Source organism: Condylura cristata, unplaced genomic scaffold, assembly GCF_000260355.1.
Source record: "Condylura cristata isolate star-nosed mole 26May11 unplaced genomic scaffold, ConCri1.0 scaffold00009, whole genome shotgun sequence".
NCBI lineage: Eukaryota > Metazoa > Chordata > Mammalia > Eulipotyphla > Talpidae > Condylura > Condylura cristata.
The window spans coordinates 41446820-41466021 of NW_004567110.1; the positions used below are offsets into that span (position 1 = coordinate 41446820).

The 19202-nt window shown below is 37.7% G+C and overlaps 1 protein-coding gene across 2 annotated transcripts; it reads left to right on the plus strand.

Annotated features, from left to right (window-relative positions):
- Positions 1-3581: 3581 nt before the first annotated feature.
- Positions 3582-18763, plus strand: PEX2 (peroxisomal biogenesis factor 2). 2 transcript variants are annotated; one of them, XM_012723100.1, is made up of 3 exons: positions 3582-3802; positions 15939-16071; positions 17508-18763. In XM_012723100.1, the coding sequence occupies exons 2-3, from the start codon at positions 16068-16070 to the stop codon at positions 18437-18439; spliced, it is 936 nt and encodes a 311-aa protein (XP_012578554.1). In that variant the 5' UTR covers positions 3582-3802; positions 15939-16067; the 3' UTR covers positions 18440-18763. The 2 variants fall into 2 exon arrangements, with proteins under 2 accessions (XP_012578554.1, XP_012578555.1); XM_012723101.1 differs by lacking the exon at positions 3582-3802 and adding an exon at positions 15661-15751.
- Positions 18764-19202: the final 439 nt, after the last annotated feature.

The following is a 19202-nucleotide window of genomic DNA, read 5'->3' on the forward strand; positions in this document are numbered from 1 at the left end:
TTAGTAAATAGACCTTCAGAAATATTTACTACTTGGTGATTCAGAGCACCCACAGACTCTGGAACCAGACTGCATGAGTTCAAGTCCACATTGTATCACTTAATTGCTATTGGAAGCCATTCAGTTTCTTCCTCAAAATGTATCTGTTTCTCTATCAGTAAGTGGGGACAGTGTTTGCCTCCTAGGGCATTTCTAAGGACTAAATGAGTAAATGCTGAACAGAGATTTAGAAAAGTATCTGGAACGTATTACACATTCCATAATGGAAAGTACTGACAATACTGAAAAATGGTAGATACATTGCATAGGCTAATTGAGATCTTATTAGACAAAATAATGGCCCCGAAAAAATGTCTCCATGCCCAGAACTCATTGTGGCAATAAATTACCTCACTATGGTAAAAGTGAGCTTGCAGATATGATTCAAGTTAAGGACTTGAGATGAAGAAATTGTATTAGATTACCTACATAGACCTAACCTAATCAGTTTATTAAAAGACTACTTAGCAAGGGAAACAATGGAAGAAGTAAAGTAAATCAGTAGGATGAAAGGATTTCAATCCACCACTGTTGGCTTTGAAGGAGAAAAGAAGTTGCAGCCCAAGGTAGAGGGCATCTAAAAGCCAGGAATATCCCTCAGGTGACATGCAGGAAAGAACCAGGAGACTCAGAACTATCAAGCACGGGACTAAATTCTGTCAACAACCTGAACAGGAAAATTATACATAATTATATATACATATAATATATATATATACACTACTGAATTGTAAGATGACACATTTGTATTGTTTTGAGATGCTAACTTTGTGGTAATTTGTTACAGAGGCAGTAGTAAATGAAAGTAAGGTCTATGTTTAACTTTTTCTTAAAAGACTCAAATATATTGATCTAAGAACTATGCAATATGCTAAAATAAATTTAACTTCTTAAAGTCAGCAATTTTAAACTATGTTAGGGGCATAAATCAATGCCGCCTTTACATTTCTGTTGTTAAATCCCTTACTACCTAAAAAGAAACTGAAAGCCTAAAAGAAAATATCATAAGTAATATGCTATTTTATTTTTTCTCATCTTTATATTGCCAGGTAAAGAAATATTCTGGTTTCAGTTTTCCTTTAGTTTCTCAAATTAATGGACTAATTAGGTAAACTTTTGCTTTTTTACTAATTTTTAAAAAGATTTATATATGTATACAAAAACTGGGTTACAGGCCAGAGACGAGGGGTAAGAGAATTCACCAGAGACAGTGGATAAAAGAACAGGTGGATTAACTAAAATACACTGCTAAGGGGAGCAGCAGACAGACAGAAGAGGTCTGCTGCACCATGTGGGTCAGCTCCCTGGCTGGGGAATCAAACTAGTGCTACACTGGCTGCAGACAGCTTTGTAGTATTGCGCTTTAACCCTTTGTGCCACCAGGGATGGCCTTTTACTAATATTTTATTAATCTTCCTTAACATGCCAGAAAGAACACATAAATTCTAGGTTTACACAAATTAACATTTTGAATTTAAAGAGGTTGAGGCACTTAATGACAAAATATATTGTCTTGGTGATTATCTATTTTTTTCACTGATTCTGAATTGAAACCCTGTAATTCCATGAGAGTAAGGGCCATGTTTGGGTTATTTACCTTTCTATCAGTATTGCCCAGTAACACATCTAACCACCAGAAGGCTTTTGTTAAATGAGTAGTAAGTATATTTTTAAAGCTAGTATAAAAAACTGGAAACAAATCTTTCTTGAAACCTCAGTTTACTAGCTTACTGGAATACTAATGTTTATTGTATGAAGAGATTAAGCAATATTAGTGGAACTTATTTCAAAAGAAATCTTAAATGTTCTACATGTTTTGCATTCCGATCAGATTCATTAAACATAATTCAAATTTGGTATCTCTGTTATTAAACATCATGTTCACATCACACAGAAGATGCCATGAACTGAAGCTTGCTTGTGGAAATGTCCTGTATTTTGGCCTTCTTTTGCTCCTTTTTTCTCTCTTTCTTAAGAATTAAATGAAGCACAGTATATCTGAAGGTCCACCTGAGAGATGTAATATGACTGCCTTCCTTCACCCCTGCTAAATGAAAGACTTGTGCTTCCTACCCTGGAAGGTAGTCTAGGGTACCATCCAACAGAAATAAAATGCAAACCATAGATGCATTTATAAATTTTCCAAAATACCCTCATTTGAACGTTATCAATGTAAGATGATTCTTTTCATGCTGTATTTTCGAAATCCGTTTTACACTTAACACAGATTTCAATCTGTCCTATGTGCATGTCAAGATTCTAGTGGGTATTGTGTTGGACAACTTCTAACTGCAGAAAATTCTCCCCTCCTGAACCTAAGTGAATGACATACTCCATCAACTTATAGCTCCTCCATCCCACTTGTACTGTCGGTTCCAGTGGTGGAACCACTGGCATAAACCATCGCATCCTCCTTAAGTCTGTTTCCTCCAGATCTCAATGTGTGGAGGACAAAATACCAGGCATGAAGATCTTACATTGTTTATTTGTATTGTAAAAAAGAATTTGAACAGTAGTAGAGTCTATCAATAAATGATTTTATTTTGTTCATGTTTCAGATTTTTAATAACCAACCAACCAAAAAAAAAAAGGTTTTCTGGTAATCCTATTTTTACAGGAAGAGTTCTAGAAAGTCCAACAGTGCTTTTATGGGGTTGATTTCTCCTTTGGCGGGGTTGGGAGCTGAGGCGGGCTATGAGTCGAGAGATAAAGTTTCTAATGCCTACTCCATACGTGAAGCTTTAAATACCTAGCTCATTCAACTGATTTACTTGACCCTTGACAAACCCATCAGACCTTTTGCCATCCAAACTACAGAACAAAAAGGCAGGGGCAACTATCAGCACCAGCTAAACCTTTTCTTTTTCCTTGCCAAAAAATAGCTTCTCTGGGACGCAGACCCTAGAAATCCTGACGAAATCCTGACTCCATTTCCCGGGGTGGAGGTGTTAGGCTGTCCGAGGTCTAAAAGCTCAAGAGTGATTCTGACCCACCCTGCGGGCTCAGGGCTCCAGACTCAAGGCTCAGATGGGTGTCAGTGTGTCCCGCCGCTCGGCAGGGCCTCCGAGGCCGCGCTATTGCAGAGCGGACGGTTGACCAGAAAGCAGCGGGCTCGGCCCCTCCGGGTCACACGAATGCTGCAGCCCAGGAGCTGGATGCTGCCCCAACCTACGGGAGGGCACCTTTTCCTACTCGGCCCTCCTGCGGTGGCCCCCAGCTCAGGGCAAAGCAGCGCCGGAGGTGTTGAGGCGCCCCGCCACCACTCGGCGGCGCCTGCCTGCGGCCCACTACAGCGCCCGCGGGCCAGGAACAACCTGCACGCGAAGGGCAGGGGCTTCCCTACCGCCCCTTGACACCAAGGCCGCAGTGCGGACGGCCTCCGACCTGGGGCTGACCGGCTCGCGACTCTCCTGCCAATCAGACGCGGCTTGCAGCCGAGCGGCCAGCCGGCCAATCACACGCGCAGATGTCCTCTTCGGCTCTTCGGCTCTTCGGCTCTTCGGCTCTTCGGTGCACCGGCTGTTCGGCTTGTCGGCGTTCCGGAGGCCGGGTTCCCCCTGGCCTTCCGCTGCGAGCTCCTGCGTAGCTCTGGTAGATTTCATTTCCTTTTTTTTTTTCCCAGCTACTTCCGGGTCCTGCGTTGCTCCGGAAGCCCGCGAGTTCCGGAAGCCTGGAAGCCCAGGTTCTGCTAGGAAAAGCCAAGCTTCCCGGGAGTGTTTCGGGAAAAGTTACGTGGAGCGTGGTCGATTCGCAGACTCCTAAGGTCAGTGTCTGCCTGAGAGCCAGAGTCTGTCTGAGGTTTACTTCCAGCCGGGCGGGCGTGGAATTTCCCCGACCTTGTGGTCGTCTCCTTTGGCTTAAGTTTACGTGTTCGGTGCCTTCTTGTCTTTCTGGAAAAGGTACATCAGAGTCTCCTGATTTGGGAACAACAATGAAGCAGACATAATCTCTTTTAAAAATAGTCTTAGAGCGGCACTATTGCAAAGAAAAGACGGAAATAGCCAAACTTGAGCTCTGTTACACTTCACGAAGTGACTTGAGAGGCTGACTTTGAAGTCTTTTCCTCTCTCCACGGTGATGCGAGTACCTCTGTGAGTGGTTTATTAAAAAGTCATGTGCCATCCAGACTTTACTTAATACCTGATGGCTCTTGTAAAGTGGGTGCCGAAAAATTCAGTATGCTTAGTTTCCAGCCCTCTGAAAGTTTATGAACTTAGTAGCAATTATGGTTTTCTAGAGAAGAAAGCTTTTTATTTTTCCTTATAAAATGGCGTCGAATTTGTTATATTTAACATTGATTTCTGAAAGAATGTGGCAGTCACTAACATTTTCTTCTGGGTCCTGGAATTGTTTCTTGGTTCTTTTGGCGCGTTGCAGAAAGAGAGCCTTTAGTGAAAGACTTCACAGTATCAGAAATGGAAAGGTCTACCATATGTGCTATGATACCTCGAACATTTTGTACCTTGACATTTTCAAGCAATAACAGTGAGACTAAGGCTTCAACCACACTAGTTTGTAGTCTAAACAACATTCCCTAATGTGTTGCGTTTAGTTGAACCTGAACATAATAAACTTGAAATGGCTGACTTTTTGTTTTTCTTTTTTACTTTGTTTTCACTCAGATCTAACTCATGTCATCAGTTACTTCTATGCAAAAAGATTAGGGTTGAGTTGACCTTGAGTCAGATGGGATTTGAAAGAAGAGAGATAGTGGATTTTTCAAATCAAAAGGAGAAGCCTTAAAAAAAAAAAAAAGAAAGAAAGAAAAAGAAAAGCAATGAAAATAGAAATAACAGAACATAGTTGAGAGACTGTTAGGCAAAATCAAGAGATTTGAGTTCTAGTCTTAACATGGTTTTCCATTGACTAACTACTTCTTGGCCTTATACCCTTCAATTTTAGAAATTAGATGTTGCCCTGGGCCTGTGGTTTTAAAATTGTTCAGAGAACACTCCTGTAGAAATTTCCTGGAGCCATGCAAGCCGATCCTCAGCAGTATTTTACAATTGCAGCTATTTTATACATTCTACTTGAAAAGTGGGAAAATTAAATTCACATCTTAAAATTATATGATCTATTTTCTTCTAGTAATAAAATTGTGTTATTTATTCATCATGCATTGATTTTTTTTTAATAATAAAGGAAATAAAGCTTGTGCCATAAGCACACTCTACTTCTGAACAGAAGACCTGCTCCAAATCACTCATTCCTTTTTCTCCCTCCTCCATTAATTATGGTGGTTGAAAAATATAAAAGCAAATTGGATGTTTCTTTAGCTCTTTCCTGTGAAATAGCAGCATTACATGTTCCTCATTAATTCCTTGAGAACGGATGAAACCTCGGGATAAAAGCCCTGCACTGCTTCACTGGGCGGTGTCTAATCCTGCACTGCAAATGCCAACGTTGTCATTTCTATACCTTGAAGTAGAGGCAGAGAAAAGAATTGCTCTTTCCTTTGGGGCTGTTTATCATCTCTATCATTTCCCATCTACACATAATATATTTAAGTATACTCTGTTGCTTTTTATTTTTAATATAGTTTTTGGTTTTTTTTTTTTTTTAATCAGAAACTCATTCTTCTCACCTGCCTATCAATCTATCAATGAGTTGAGGTACAATTTCATTCAAGTTGTATTTTCTTTTTACTATGAAAACCAAGAGCTTTAGCATCATTCTGTTTTGATCGTGTGTAATTATTCTCTTCCAGTGTTAGATAAGTTGGTATTTCCTCTACCTTGCATAATAGTGTGTTCATAGTAGTTAAATGAATTTTCTGGAACATGTCTCATATTTTCACCTGCATGCTCCCTTTGTCCAGAAGTGACATCCCATCTCTTTGCATGGTTCTCTGACCACTTGTATGGAAGCAGGGAGAGGGAATGTAGAAAAAATGCAACACAGGCATTTATTTTTTTCTTCTTTTCTTCTCCATCTATAGTCCTAAGAGCTTGATTGGTAGTCTGGTCTTTAGAATGATCATGGGGGATTTTTTTTTTGTTGTTGTTGTTGTTGTTCTTTGAGCTCTGCAGGGTTGAATTTGATTCGAAGCTTACCATATATACAAACTAGTAACTTTTTTGTATGTTCCAGAATTTCTCTAGTATTAACCAGGAATTTAATAATTGCCAGTTTGACCTTAAACAGGTTGTTATTCTCCTTAGGCCTAAGTTTTGTCTTTTTAACATGGACATGATAATACTGTGTTATGAGAATTAAATGTGGTGAATATAAAGGAAAAACAGAGTGTCTTTGCAGATTTGGTACTTTTTTTTCCATTGTGTTTGCTACATGGATCTTCCACATTCTTGCTAGTGCCATAAAGTGTATAACTGGATGTCTGTTCCAGTAATTTTTAAGTCATCTTGAATTCTATTCTTCAGAAATTAGATCCTAAAACCCTTTTCTCAGTTTATAAAGTACTTGGTGATCTAGTTGTTTGTGTTTAATGTCACTGTGTTTGTTCAATTTTGGATTAGAATTTTTGCTGTAATTCATGCTAAGTACTTAACAGACTTCAGAATTAATATTTAGTACTTAGCTTCTTGAAATAGTTCCATCTGCTTGTCCAACAATACTATACAAAAGAATTTCTTTTTTTTCATAATGCAATAGTTTATTTTTACATCATTTTGTGCATTTTTCCATCTCAGTTGTAATCCCCATGGGCTTCACATCGCCAAATCACCGGTGTGCCATCACCATACCATTTTTTATCCCATTTCCCATTCCACCCCCGTAAAATGTCTGGGGTATATAGTTGTTCATTATTATTATTTTCTCCCCTGGTCCTTTATACTCCTGCTATGAGTGAAACCATCCGGTATTTTTCCTTTTCTTTTTGGCTTATTAGAACTTATCTTTTAAGCTGATCAGTACCTCCTCCATATAGGACACTGGTTCAGAGCCTGGCTCTGCCACTTTAGTGTTTAATACAAGTCAGCTAATGTGTCTCTGTGCCTCTGTTTCCTTGTTTTTAAACATAACTAAAGAACCTCTTTCATAACATTAGCAAGATTGACTAAAATTTGATTTTGCAAAGAGTTATCACTAATCACACTCAATATCTAATAACTAGTATGTGTTTTCTGTGGTTGTAAATTCACAGATTGGTAGGGATATTCTTATGTAAGGCTTCCCTGTGTCTGTTGGTCTTTTTTTTTAATACTTGTTTTTTTTGCATATAAGAACTGGGATGTAGGCCAGAGGTGGGGGAGGCAGAGTGGTGAGAGGATTCACCAGAGTGGCGAGCAGAACAGGCAGATTGACCTAAACACACTGCTGAGAGGAGCAGTGATGAAACACACTGCCTTGGGGTTAGCTCCCTCTCCTTCGCCGGGTCAAACGGATGTTGCAGTGGTGGCTGTGGATTGCTTCACAGGGAGACTTACCCCTTACACTACCAGGGAGGCCCCTCCCCTGTGTCTTTTGTTGAAAACTTTATCTTGTGTGTTCAGTTCAGACTTCTCCACGTTCTCTAGACTTTTCCAAACTCACTATTTCTGGTGATGGAAATGACTATTTTTTAGTTTTCTTCTTCAGGTTTTCCTAAAACAGTTCTTTTAGGAAATCCTCATAAGGATTTACATGGCTAGCCTTTTTACAGTAATGTTTTAAATTTTTTAACTGCCAGAGAGTATAGTGTGATAAAATGACTTGTCCAGAGTCACACAGTCAACAGAACCTGGGTTAGAATATAGAGCTAATCAGAACCAGTTTAACTTTCTTACTTTCCACCATAGTCTCTCAAACATCTGCTCTTTATTTTCACAATGTGCTTTCTCTCTTAACGATTCAGAAGTATCAGCTTTCTGAAAGAAAAGATTATGAGTGCCATGCTGTTCTCTTAAAAATGTATTTGTGAAACTATGCCAACATGTTAGAAATTCTCTTTTAAGGCCTACTTTGTGTTAGTTTTAGATACTTGAATAAATAGAGCATAAATGAAACAAATAGGATAATTAATTGTGGGAGACTAGTGATAGTCTTGAAAATTAAAGTATTTAATTTCCAAATTTAAAAAAAAAAATACTCTCTGCTAGGGCAGATTGGTTATCATTGTTCATGGTATTTTGAAATTTGTCAGCTATATTTCAGAACCATTTTTTGTTTACCCACTAGCATCCTCAAAAAAAGAGAAATCCTACTTGGATTTTGATGAGGATGGCATTGTACTTAAAGATAACTAGAGATTTTGTCTACACATAATTTTAATTACCAAAGGAACACTAGGGAATTTTTAACATCAGATATCTCTAAATTATTGGAACTAGTTTATATATGATGAAAGTGAGGAACAAAAGAGTAGTGACAACACACTTAGCAACTCTGTAGCAGAAGTGGGATTTGAACTTATAGTTGTTGATTTCTAGACCTATTCTTAGTGCCAGAGGTCACAGTGTTCTAATGGGTCTCAGCCATAGCTTTTTCTCTTTTGCTCATGTCTGAAATGTGTTCTGGGAATCGGTGTCCTGTTAAATTCCTCTTTGATGCATGTCCCATTTATTAGTATTGATTTCAATACAATGGACAGTAAATCTATTTGACTACACAAAGGAAATAAAATAGTAGGATGTAGATTCAAACCCTAACATCTCTGATCATAATACTTTAGTCATATACCCTCATGATATAAACTGTTAGTTTATAATTTTTAAAAGTCTAAAGCAGAAAAATAAGTATTTGGTCTCCTTCAGTTTAATTACTAGAACCCTTAGTATAGTGTAACAGGAATATGTCATACTAAAGAGTAAGTTGACTTTTGTGGATCTGGAAAAGGGTAGCCTACAAAGTATACATGTGTGGATTTGGTACCAGATTGTTTGGGAATCATGTTTCTGTTGACAAAGTTTACTGGAATGTAAATTTAAATGTAGAATTTTTGTAGGCGGCATGCATTGACAAATATGCCTAATGGTAATACATCTAGTCCAGAGAGTCTCGGGAACAGGTCAATAATAATGTGTATATTGATAGCAGCAGTGCAGGAGATGTTACTTGGTTTTACAGCTAAAAATCCATGTTATCCCCTTAATCATAATTACATTAATATTGACAGACCCTTGACAATATCCACATTATTATTGATAGATTTCTGTCAATAACATGTTTTTAAATAAAATATATTCATTCATAATTTGTGCAATACTCAATAAAAGCTCTAAGTACATCCTGGAAAATCTTTCCTCCTTTAGTGAGAGAAAATCATTTGTTTTGGTTTGGGAATGTGATGTAAATGACAAAGCTTTATTTTAGGGGACGGAAAGCGCAAAAGAAAACATTAATTACTTAAGGGATGGTGATATAGCTGCTTTTGGTAGATGGATTTCCAGCATATTTCCAGTTTTTTTCCCTGTGAAAGAAAAGCAGTGTGACACATCTAGTGATAAAATGTCAACAGGAGATCGTTTTAATAGTTTTTAGTACTAGATCATTTTGTCTTAAACATATTTATGAGAGAAGTTAATCACACTGACCTTAGCAGATACGGTAATTTTTATCAGGTCTTGATTTTGCCTTAAGCATCTTTTTTCACATATGCTTAACATAGTGTCCTTCACTAGGCACTAATATTATTTAGTGATGTTTGTACTATTAATAAATGGTTTTTATAAGTCTCTTTTTTTAGTAGCCAGTAAATGTTTCCCTGGTGTTAATCTTTTAAGCTCTTAAATTAGTGTAGTTTGGAAAGTAGGGCAGGAGAGAGTATAGGGTTGTGTATTAAAAAACATGGTACAAGAGGGAAACAAACATTGCCTGTTTTGGCATATGGAACAATCTACTTGAATTAGATCTGATGGTGTTTGCTTCAATTCAAAACAACCCCAACTTAAAAATAAAAGATTAGCGTGTGCTTTTATTTTTAACTACTTAAGTTGGAACCTACTTTTGTGAAACTAAATACTGAACCACAAGAACCAGTATCATGGAAGTTGTTAGTTCATACTTAAACTCCGTTTTTAAAAGTAAGATAGAAAGTTTGGCCAATAGCTAGGTATAGATGACAGTCAGGAAAGTACAGGATTATCAACAGTTGTGGGTCTTTGTGTTCAAAATTTTGAAGATATCATGATCTTTGACATGTTTATAGTTTTTAATAAAGCAAGTTAAAATACTTTTGGCTTTTTCAGAAAAGTATTAGCATATTAGTTAAGGCTTTTGGATATATTGCAAGAATCATGTAACTGGTTTCTGATCTGCAGGGTTTTTTTCCCTTCAGTGTTACTCTTTAAAGATTTATATCCTGTTGTACCTCTTCGAGGTTTTCTTGCCTATTTAATTAATGCAATTTCTTTTAAAAAGGGTCTTTTTGCAGTGGGTTGAGTCTTTGGCTAGTCTGTCTGGATCTGGTCATAGATGACTTGTTTCTTTGCTTTCAGATAACAGCAACAGCCATTGATGGGGATTAAGTCACTAAGGATGCAGCTCATTCTGGAACTATCCCCATATCAGCTAGATCATGCCCAGGTTTTCATGGCTTGCACATTCCAGGGTTTGCATGACCTGTTCCCTTGCCTTAAATACCTTTTTTCTGTTTTCTGCCTGGGGGATTTTGTGATCCTTTGTAGTCACTTTTCAAGGTCCATTCTTTATTTCAGAGATCAGTGACTAGTCTGAATTAGTAACAGTAATTGTAAGAAGATAGTAACATGTATTCCTGTTCAAATGCTAAAATGAAAGGAACTTAACTTGAGAGTTAAATATTTGTATTGAATCTCTGGTACCTAAGAGAATGCCTGGCATTTGGTAGACACTCAATAAATGTTGGTTAAATTGATTGGCCCTTTGTCAGAGAACTAGAACTCTTAACTAAAACACAAACCATTTATATTGAAAATAACGTCTGTGCTTTAAAGACATTTATGGCATTTTTCTGGGCTTCACACCTATTATCGGCAAATGTTACTGTACAGCAGTGGAGAGGATTTCATAATCAGGATAATTGAACTTTTGCTTGTCACTATTTTGTTAGTTTCTTCTACCCCTGGGCACTGCCCTTCTCTAAAGATGGTACTCTAGAATAACTGTCCAATGAGAAAGGCAGAGGAGCTCAAGTGTTAACATGTTACTGGTGAACCAAGGGTGAACACTTGCCTTGGACTCTCTGTACCATGTTCTGTTCAGTGAAGCATCCTAGAGTCAAATTCTGTTGGTGTGCATTCCTGAGGTTTCTTTGCTTCCAGATTACAGGCACAACCATGTCATGGGGAATTAATAATCAAGGGGCGGGTCATCTTGGGACCCATCCCCATTCTCTCAGAATCCCATCCCTTCATCTCCTATCAGATAAGATGCCAGTTAAGAGTTCCACTGAACCATGTCTCTGTCCCTTTTCATTAGACCCCCCCCAACACACACATCACACTGACATCATGTTTACTTTAAGTGCCACAGTTATATTTTTGTTCTATTTTAATGCTGTAGTCAGTGTTTGTTGGGGTGAAGGGAGGATCTTTTATTACAAGTTGAGGCATTTGTATGTATAGTAATAGAGATTTCAGTCTTTTGAGATGAAATTTGCCAGTCTTTTTCTTATGTTCATCTCCAGTCAAAGCAACGAAAATGTAATAATTCCAAATAAAATATCTGGTTTAGTCTTAACAATTTTGTGAGATAGCTATTATTTCCACCTTGTAAAAGAATCTGAAATTTCTTTTAGTTTTTTTAATATCACATGGCAAATAAGTGACAGAGCTGTAACTTGAGCCCAAGTCTGCCTGATTTTATAACTGCTTTTTCAACACTATCACTATTGCTGAAATAGGAATGTTGAGTATGAGCGAGGAATACCACTCTAGTAGACTCTGCTGTGTAGTGGACTGCACTATTTACAGCTGAATTCACAAACATATCTAAAATGTTGAAAAATAAAGCCTAAAACAAAAAAAAAAGAGAGAAACAAATTATTCATCTGGAGGAGCAAAGGTTAAAGTGCAGTTTAATAATAGTCTTTTGGTCTATTAAAGAGTCATATGTAGGGGAGAAGATTGAACCCAGCTGTTCTTAATCTACACTGAGGCCATGCCTGGGGAGAAAAAGAGGAAAGAAAAAAATGTTAAACTATAACAGAAGGGATAAGAAAGAATTTTTTGATAATAAGGATTGTTAAATATTGGATTGGTTAGAGTATGTGTTAGTCTCCATTCTGGCAAAAAATTCCTAAATCTTTGTTAAATGTTCTTAAGTACGATTCCTCCAGAAACAAAGAATCTGAAATAGATAATTCCATTGAGAAATCACTCTTGACTATTTTCTCACTAAATAAGTACTTTAAGGAATCTGAGAAAAAGGTGTCTTCTCTCACCATTTTTTCTAAGGTGCTCTCACAAAATTGGTTAATACACTGTTTACCCACCAGAGTAGTCATTTCATTTATGGTAAATCTGTAAGATTAATAAGGCTTCATCAACTGCAGTCTAGAACAGTTGCAATACTAGAATTTCAAGATACATAAATTGACACAACTGACCTCTAACATAAGCCATATATATTTCATCTGACATTTAACTGGAAAAAAAAAATCTAACTCCAGGGATGGGATGGGGAGGTGATGATTAGGGAAGGGAACTATGGACTTAATGATGGTGTCCAGTATCATCAGACCTTTTCAAGTATACTTTGACAAAAAGAGAATTTCTCTTATCTTGCTGACAATAACTTTTGAAAATTGGGGAAATCCTCATTGCATAGTTGGTGAGAAGGCACAGAGTACAGGACTGAAGGATTTAATAAAATTAAAGGATTCATATGGGAAATAGTGTGATATTGTATATAATTGTAGACACTGTTATAATTCCATATACAATAATCCTATGTCATGACTTATTGGAGAATTTTATATAAAGAACACTCAGCTAGATATCACAGTCACTTTGTAGATGGCAAGTGCTTTGAGATACAAGTTTAAATAAGGCATTTTCCCTTAACTATTACTACAGACAAGTTTAAAAGATGTTGATAATGTGTGTATTCATATAACTGAAATCACAATACAAATGTTAAGGGTTCAGTATTCAAGAGTGTAGCACAGTTAGTTGCTGTCAAGATTCAAAATGGTGATGAGAGCTGGAGATATTTATAATGGTTTTATAGAAGATATTGAAACAGATTTGAAACATGAAGGGCAGATAGTTGAGAACCAGTGGCAGTAGTTGGTGAGAAGGCACAGTACAGGACTGAAGGATTGTCTGGAATTAAAGGATTCATGTGGGAAATAGTATGTTACAGACATGGAGAGAAGAGCAGGCAGGGGGACTTTATCACAAAGGTAATAGTGAGGAAAGGAAAAGGTGGCTTGATGAGTGTGAGCAAATAGCTTTGTAGATTTAGTGCATTTGTTAGATTTATTTTTCTTAATTACATAAGTTAGAGAAAATGTGTAAGCTGCAAAGAGAAAGTGATGAGTAATTCTTCATTGGCAATTTCTGTGTGAATTTTGGAAGTATTTTTCTATAGAGCTAGTTTGAAATTTTATGTGTTGCCTCTGAGAACATGTGGTCTATATACCTCTTTTATTGCCCTAGTTGTTCATTTCTTTGCCTGTTTCCCTTGAGACCTTGATCAAGGGTCTCAAGCAAGAGCAGGGGTGTATATTTATCTTTGCTTCTCAAGCATCTAGCAGGACTAAGATGTATTGATGCTAATGGAGCTTGTGGAATTCAAGTATGGTTTCTAATCTCACAAAGACTACTTAGTAGAAGAAAGAGAAAGGCTGAGTAAGTGCTACATTTGTAACAGCCTCTGTAGATACAGGATGAGAAATGAGTGGGAGTACTGGCATGCAGCATTGAACTTTGTGAATGATAGATAGACCAAAAAAAAAAAAACCTAAGAATTTTGCTTTGAAATGGACTAGCCCAGTAATTCTTAACATCACTAGGGATCATGTTAGAAATGCAAATTCATGGCACCATTTCCAGACCTAATGTATCTAACTCGGGGGCTAAGGCCCTGCAAACTAGCAAGTCCTCCATGGGATCCTGAAGCATGGTCAAGTTTGAGAACCTGTAGACTAGAGAAAGCAGGACTGTGACATTGAAGACTCCAGTATAGAAAAATTGAAAACCTAAATAAACATCAGTGAGCTTAACCATTGAAATGGTATAGTAGCTGGAATAGGAAAATATGACAGTAAGATTGTTTTTTTTTTTTTTTTTCCAGAGGCAGTAGTAAGGCCAGGATCTCACAAGGTCACTGCCTCTCTGCCTTGGTATTTAAGTAGCTCCAGTAGATGTTAAATTAACCCTGAGAAAAGGACCTCATACTCAAAATCTCCACCCAGATTTTTCTCTTCCATATCCACGTCACTGCCTACTGAACTTTTCCACTTAGATGTCTCGTAGGAGCCTCAGATCTCTAAAACTGCATGTATTTATTACCTTTCCTTTCAAATCTGTGTCTCTGCATGTGTTTTCTATTTCAGAGAACTGGACTACCAACCACTCAATTATTCAAGTCAGTTATTCTTGGCTTATTTCTCACTAAATTTTGTCAATTCTGCCACCTCATAGATTTTCATTTTGTTTCTAATTTATAATTGAAACCATCATTGGTTTCACACTAGATCATTTTAATAATCATTTTACTATCATCTTAATTCCTCCAGTCTTTCAGTTTATAAACTATTCTCACTGCGGCCAGAACAAACTGTAAAATGCAGTTTTGATTAGCTCTTTGCTTACAGTTCCTCAGTGGCTCCCTGTTACCTTTATAAAATTCAGTCTCCCCAGTTTTGCTGTTAGCACCTTTAGGATCATTCTCTTGCTTTTCTTTGCAGCCGTTTGTCCTTGCACCCCAGTCTTTGACTATTCTCTCTGCTTGGAATGGTATCCTTACCTTCTGACACCAGTAGTCCTTCACGTGGCTGCCTAAAGTTTGCATCTTTCATGAAGCCTCCTTGGTTTACTGAGGTCTAGTAAGCACAAAGACCAGAATGTCCCTGTGCATATCACTCATCACACCTTACTGTTTTGTATGCCACACCCTCACCTCCCTCTTCCTCTAGATTATAGTCTTCCCACCACTAGATTATAGTCTTCACATGGGTTGAAAGTGTGTCCTACCATTTATCGCTAGCTCTGAAATGAAACTGTTAAATAGCATTTATTTTCCAGTATATTGAAATAAGTAATAATATCATTATTTGAAATAGTTTTAAAGGTTCATGGATAGGACTTGAGATTTTCTACCCTTCACTCACCTGTTTATTTGGCCCTGTTCTAGTATCCTTTCATCTAGTATTTTAGAATACAAGCTAGGTACCAGATGTTGTGCAAGTTGGTAAAATCAACTGTAACAAGATTCAAATAATCTTCGCAACAGGTTTTTTTTGTAGTCTAGTGGAGGAAATAGATAATTAAAAATTTTATGTTGTGACACAACATAAAACAGTAAATGGTTTATGTACAATAAAGGCCAAAAAAAAGAAGGAACAGAAATGCTATAAGAACACTAGAAGAGGCAGCTAACATAATTTGGAGAGTCAGGAGGAAGTGATGTCTGAGCCAGCACTTAAATGAGCTTTTCAGTTAATAAATGGGAACAGATTGTCCAGGCAGAGAGAACAGATAGCAAATGTTCTGTCCTGAGCAAGAGAAGGAGGCACTTTCTGACTAGAGGTCGAAGCATTAGGAAGGAAAGCAAGTTGGAGATAGATTTGGGGAGACTGTGTTTTAAAACCATTGCAGTATGGAGCGAACACTGAAGGAAGTGAAAGGTAATATAGATCAATTCAGTGTAATCCAAAGAGAAGGTGAGCACCACCAGAATTTAGGAAAAGGCGCGTGGGGGGAAAGAGTAATAAATAGATGAGAAAAATATTTTGGACGAAGAAATTTGGAAATTAGATTTGTTGAAAAAGGAAAGGTAAGCTGTCTTTTAACTCCCTTCTTTCTTTCCTTTAGATCCTGGCTAGTATGAGGCAAGAACTTCACAGGACAACTTACAGCAAAAATTTTTTCACTATACCTGTAAGCTGAAGTCTTGAGAGAGCTGCAGGAAGGAGAAAGAGGAGAGTCACTTGAGAAGGCATCATGGGTGAGATACGTTCCTGGCATGTATCTCATTTAATAATACTAAAAACCTATTATTCAATTGTCATTTTTGTTTCCTATACTTCAGGTTGTTGAGCCACTAGTCCTTCTCTGCCACTAAGTCCTCTAGGTTTTGTGGATAATTAAAAAATTCCCTCTTGAAAACCTCTGTCAGAGATATTCCAATTTCAAGAAGTACAGCTTTATTTAAGGGTCAGCTTCCCAACCAACCCTTTTAGCCTCTAACCAATTACATTTAAGATCTTAATAGTAAAATCATAAAAATAATAGAATTTGAAAGAAATCATTTTGTCTCCAGCCCTTAGTTTTGTAAGTAAAGAAATCAAGGCAGAGATTAGGTGACATGACTTGTCCAGGGTGGCAGTAAATTTCATCATGAGTCCTGCCTCCCTCTGGGACCCATTTCCTATCTGTTAGTACAGAACCTTCAAGGACCTAGATATCATGATCAGGCCCGTGAGTATCGGGGGTTCATTGTAGAAATTAAATTGTAACAAATTTCACAGTTTGGATTTGCCAGTTAATCAACAAAATAGAAAATATCTGAACTGGTTTGCACACTCCTTGGTAACAGCAACCACTGAATCTTTTATTCACTTTGCTTCACATAACAGGCATTTAATAAATGTAGTTTGAGCTAGGCTTTCTAGCTAACCATAAATCAGCTTTTATACTTCATTTTAAAACATTTTTGTTTCCTTTAGTGCCTGTTTCTTTAGTGTATTTATGAAATTATTTTAGTATATATTTTATATCATTGTTTTCTTAGGAAATTGATGTATACTTTTTTATTTCCTTAATAATAACATTGCTGAGCTCATGTTGCTTAGCTAGTATTTATTTTCTGCAATAGTGTAGTAGAATAATAAACTATTGTTCATTCATTTTTTTCTTGTAACTTTATAAATATGAAGAATATTTGAGAAAGATTAAAGGCATTTCATTTCCAGTGAAAGTGCTGGAAATTAAAGTGATCTTGACTTTTCCATCACAGTGTTCCATGTAGTGCATGGTATTTATTAAGTTCATATCCATCTCAGTTAGTTATGTTACTATTTATTTAGCCTCATCACTATTAGCTTCGGGATTTTACTATCTCCTGCTCAAATATCTGATCAAGGCTCGTTGTACAGTTGTACAAGTAGGATGCAACCTGCTAAGTCCTGTGACTCCTTTGGTAAAGAGAACCCCAAAAAGTGGGGTGGGGGTGTTAGGGGGAGAGATTGGGAGAAGAGAGAGGAAAAAGAAGCTCCAAGTAAAAGAGATTGTTTCCTGCTGTTTCACACTAGTGAACGTCCCCTCTTCTCTGGGTCCTGGGTAATTGCTGGCGCACAGCTTTCCGTGTCTGAGTTGAGGGTGCTGCCTCCCCCCCCCCCCCCCCAGCTGTTTGATGATGTACCTTTCTGTACTTTTCCCTAGAGACCTCCAAAGAAGGCATGACTTCCAGAGAGGAGAATGTGAAGACAGACAGAGTGCTACGAATAAGTCAGCTGGATGCACTTGAACTAAACAAGGCTCTGGAGCAGCTCGTCTGGTCCCAGTTCACTCAGTGCTTTCATGGCTTTAAGCCTGGGCTGTTGGCCCACTTTGAACCAGAGGTGAAAGCTTTCTTGTGGCTTTTCTTGTGGAGATTCACTATCTACTCTAAAAATGCCACGGTGGGACAGTCAGTTTTGAATATTCGGTACAAAAGTGATTTTTCTCCAAACCTGAGATATCAGCCACCTAGTAAAAACCAAAAGCTTGGTTATGCTGTGTGCACAATTGGTGGGAAGTGGTTGGAAGAACGATGTTATGATTTATTTCGAAACCAACATTTAGCATCTTTTGGGAAAGTCAAGCAGTGTGTGAATTTTGTGATTGGACTTTTGAAATTAGGTGAATTGATTAACTTCCTGATTTTCCTTCAAAGGGGCAAGTTTGCAACTTTGACAGAACGTCTCTTAGGCATTCATTCAGTATTTTGCAAGCCCCAAGGCATACGTGAAGTTGGCTTTGAGTATATGAACAGGGAACTTCTCTGGCATGGTTTTGCTGAGTTCCTGATCTTTCTCTTACCACTTATCAACATCCAGAAGTTGAAAGCCAAGTTATCTTCATGGTGTATCCCTATTACTGGTGTTCCTAATAGTGACAACACATTGGCCATCAGTGGCAAAGAATGTTCTCTGTGCGGAGAATGGCCCACCATGCCTCACACTATAGGATGCGATCACATTTTCTGTTATTATTGTGTTAAGAGTAGCTTTTTATTTGACCTGTACTTTACCTGTCCCAAGTGTGGCACAGAAGTGCATAGTGTGCAGCCACTGAAATCAGGAATTGAGATGTCAGAAGTGAATGCCCTTTAGACACTAAAATTATTTCCTCTACAGAGAACTATATTATGTTTAGATCCTTAATATTAGTCATCTCAAGGATATCATTTAGTACAAAAATGTTGGGTTCTCAGCCACTGTCTTCTGTCCTTTCTAAGCATGACTAAATTCTCTTCCCTGGAAACCACATGACTAACTGTATTATGAAAACAGTAAATTTTTTTAAATCACTGCACCCAGATTTTGATGTCAAGAATAATAGGCAGCTTTTGTCAGGTAACTACTAAGAATGCTTCTTCATTTTGCTGCTGCCTAGAAGGAGGTTCAACTGCAAAAAATAAAAGATTTGGGAGATTCTGGGATGAGTGTGCATTTATTTTCAGAGGTGGTTTAAACCATCATAATCTGGCATTGATAAGATGTTTTAAACCTTAAGATCTGTTACCAAGTTGTAATCTTAAACCTATCTCTGTAGCCAGCTTTCAGGGGTTCGATTAACTTAATCTCAGGCAGAATGATGGGCACCAGACATTCAAGACTTACGTAGTGCTAGCTTTCTGGTCCCATCAGTAGATCTTGCCCAGTATTTCCAGCAGAATCCAGTAGCTCACCGTCAGTGGTCTGCCCGGGTTTACATACACATTCCTGAGCAGGAGGCACAGATTCCTCAGGAACCTAAAGCAGGAAGGAGGCTCTTCTCCACAAGAAACTCAGATGCTGTTGTAAGAATGGTAGATTCTGGGGAGGTAAGGGCTACAGATCCTTACTAAGAGTCTGCAGTTGCCTTTTTTTACAC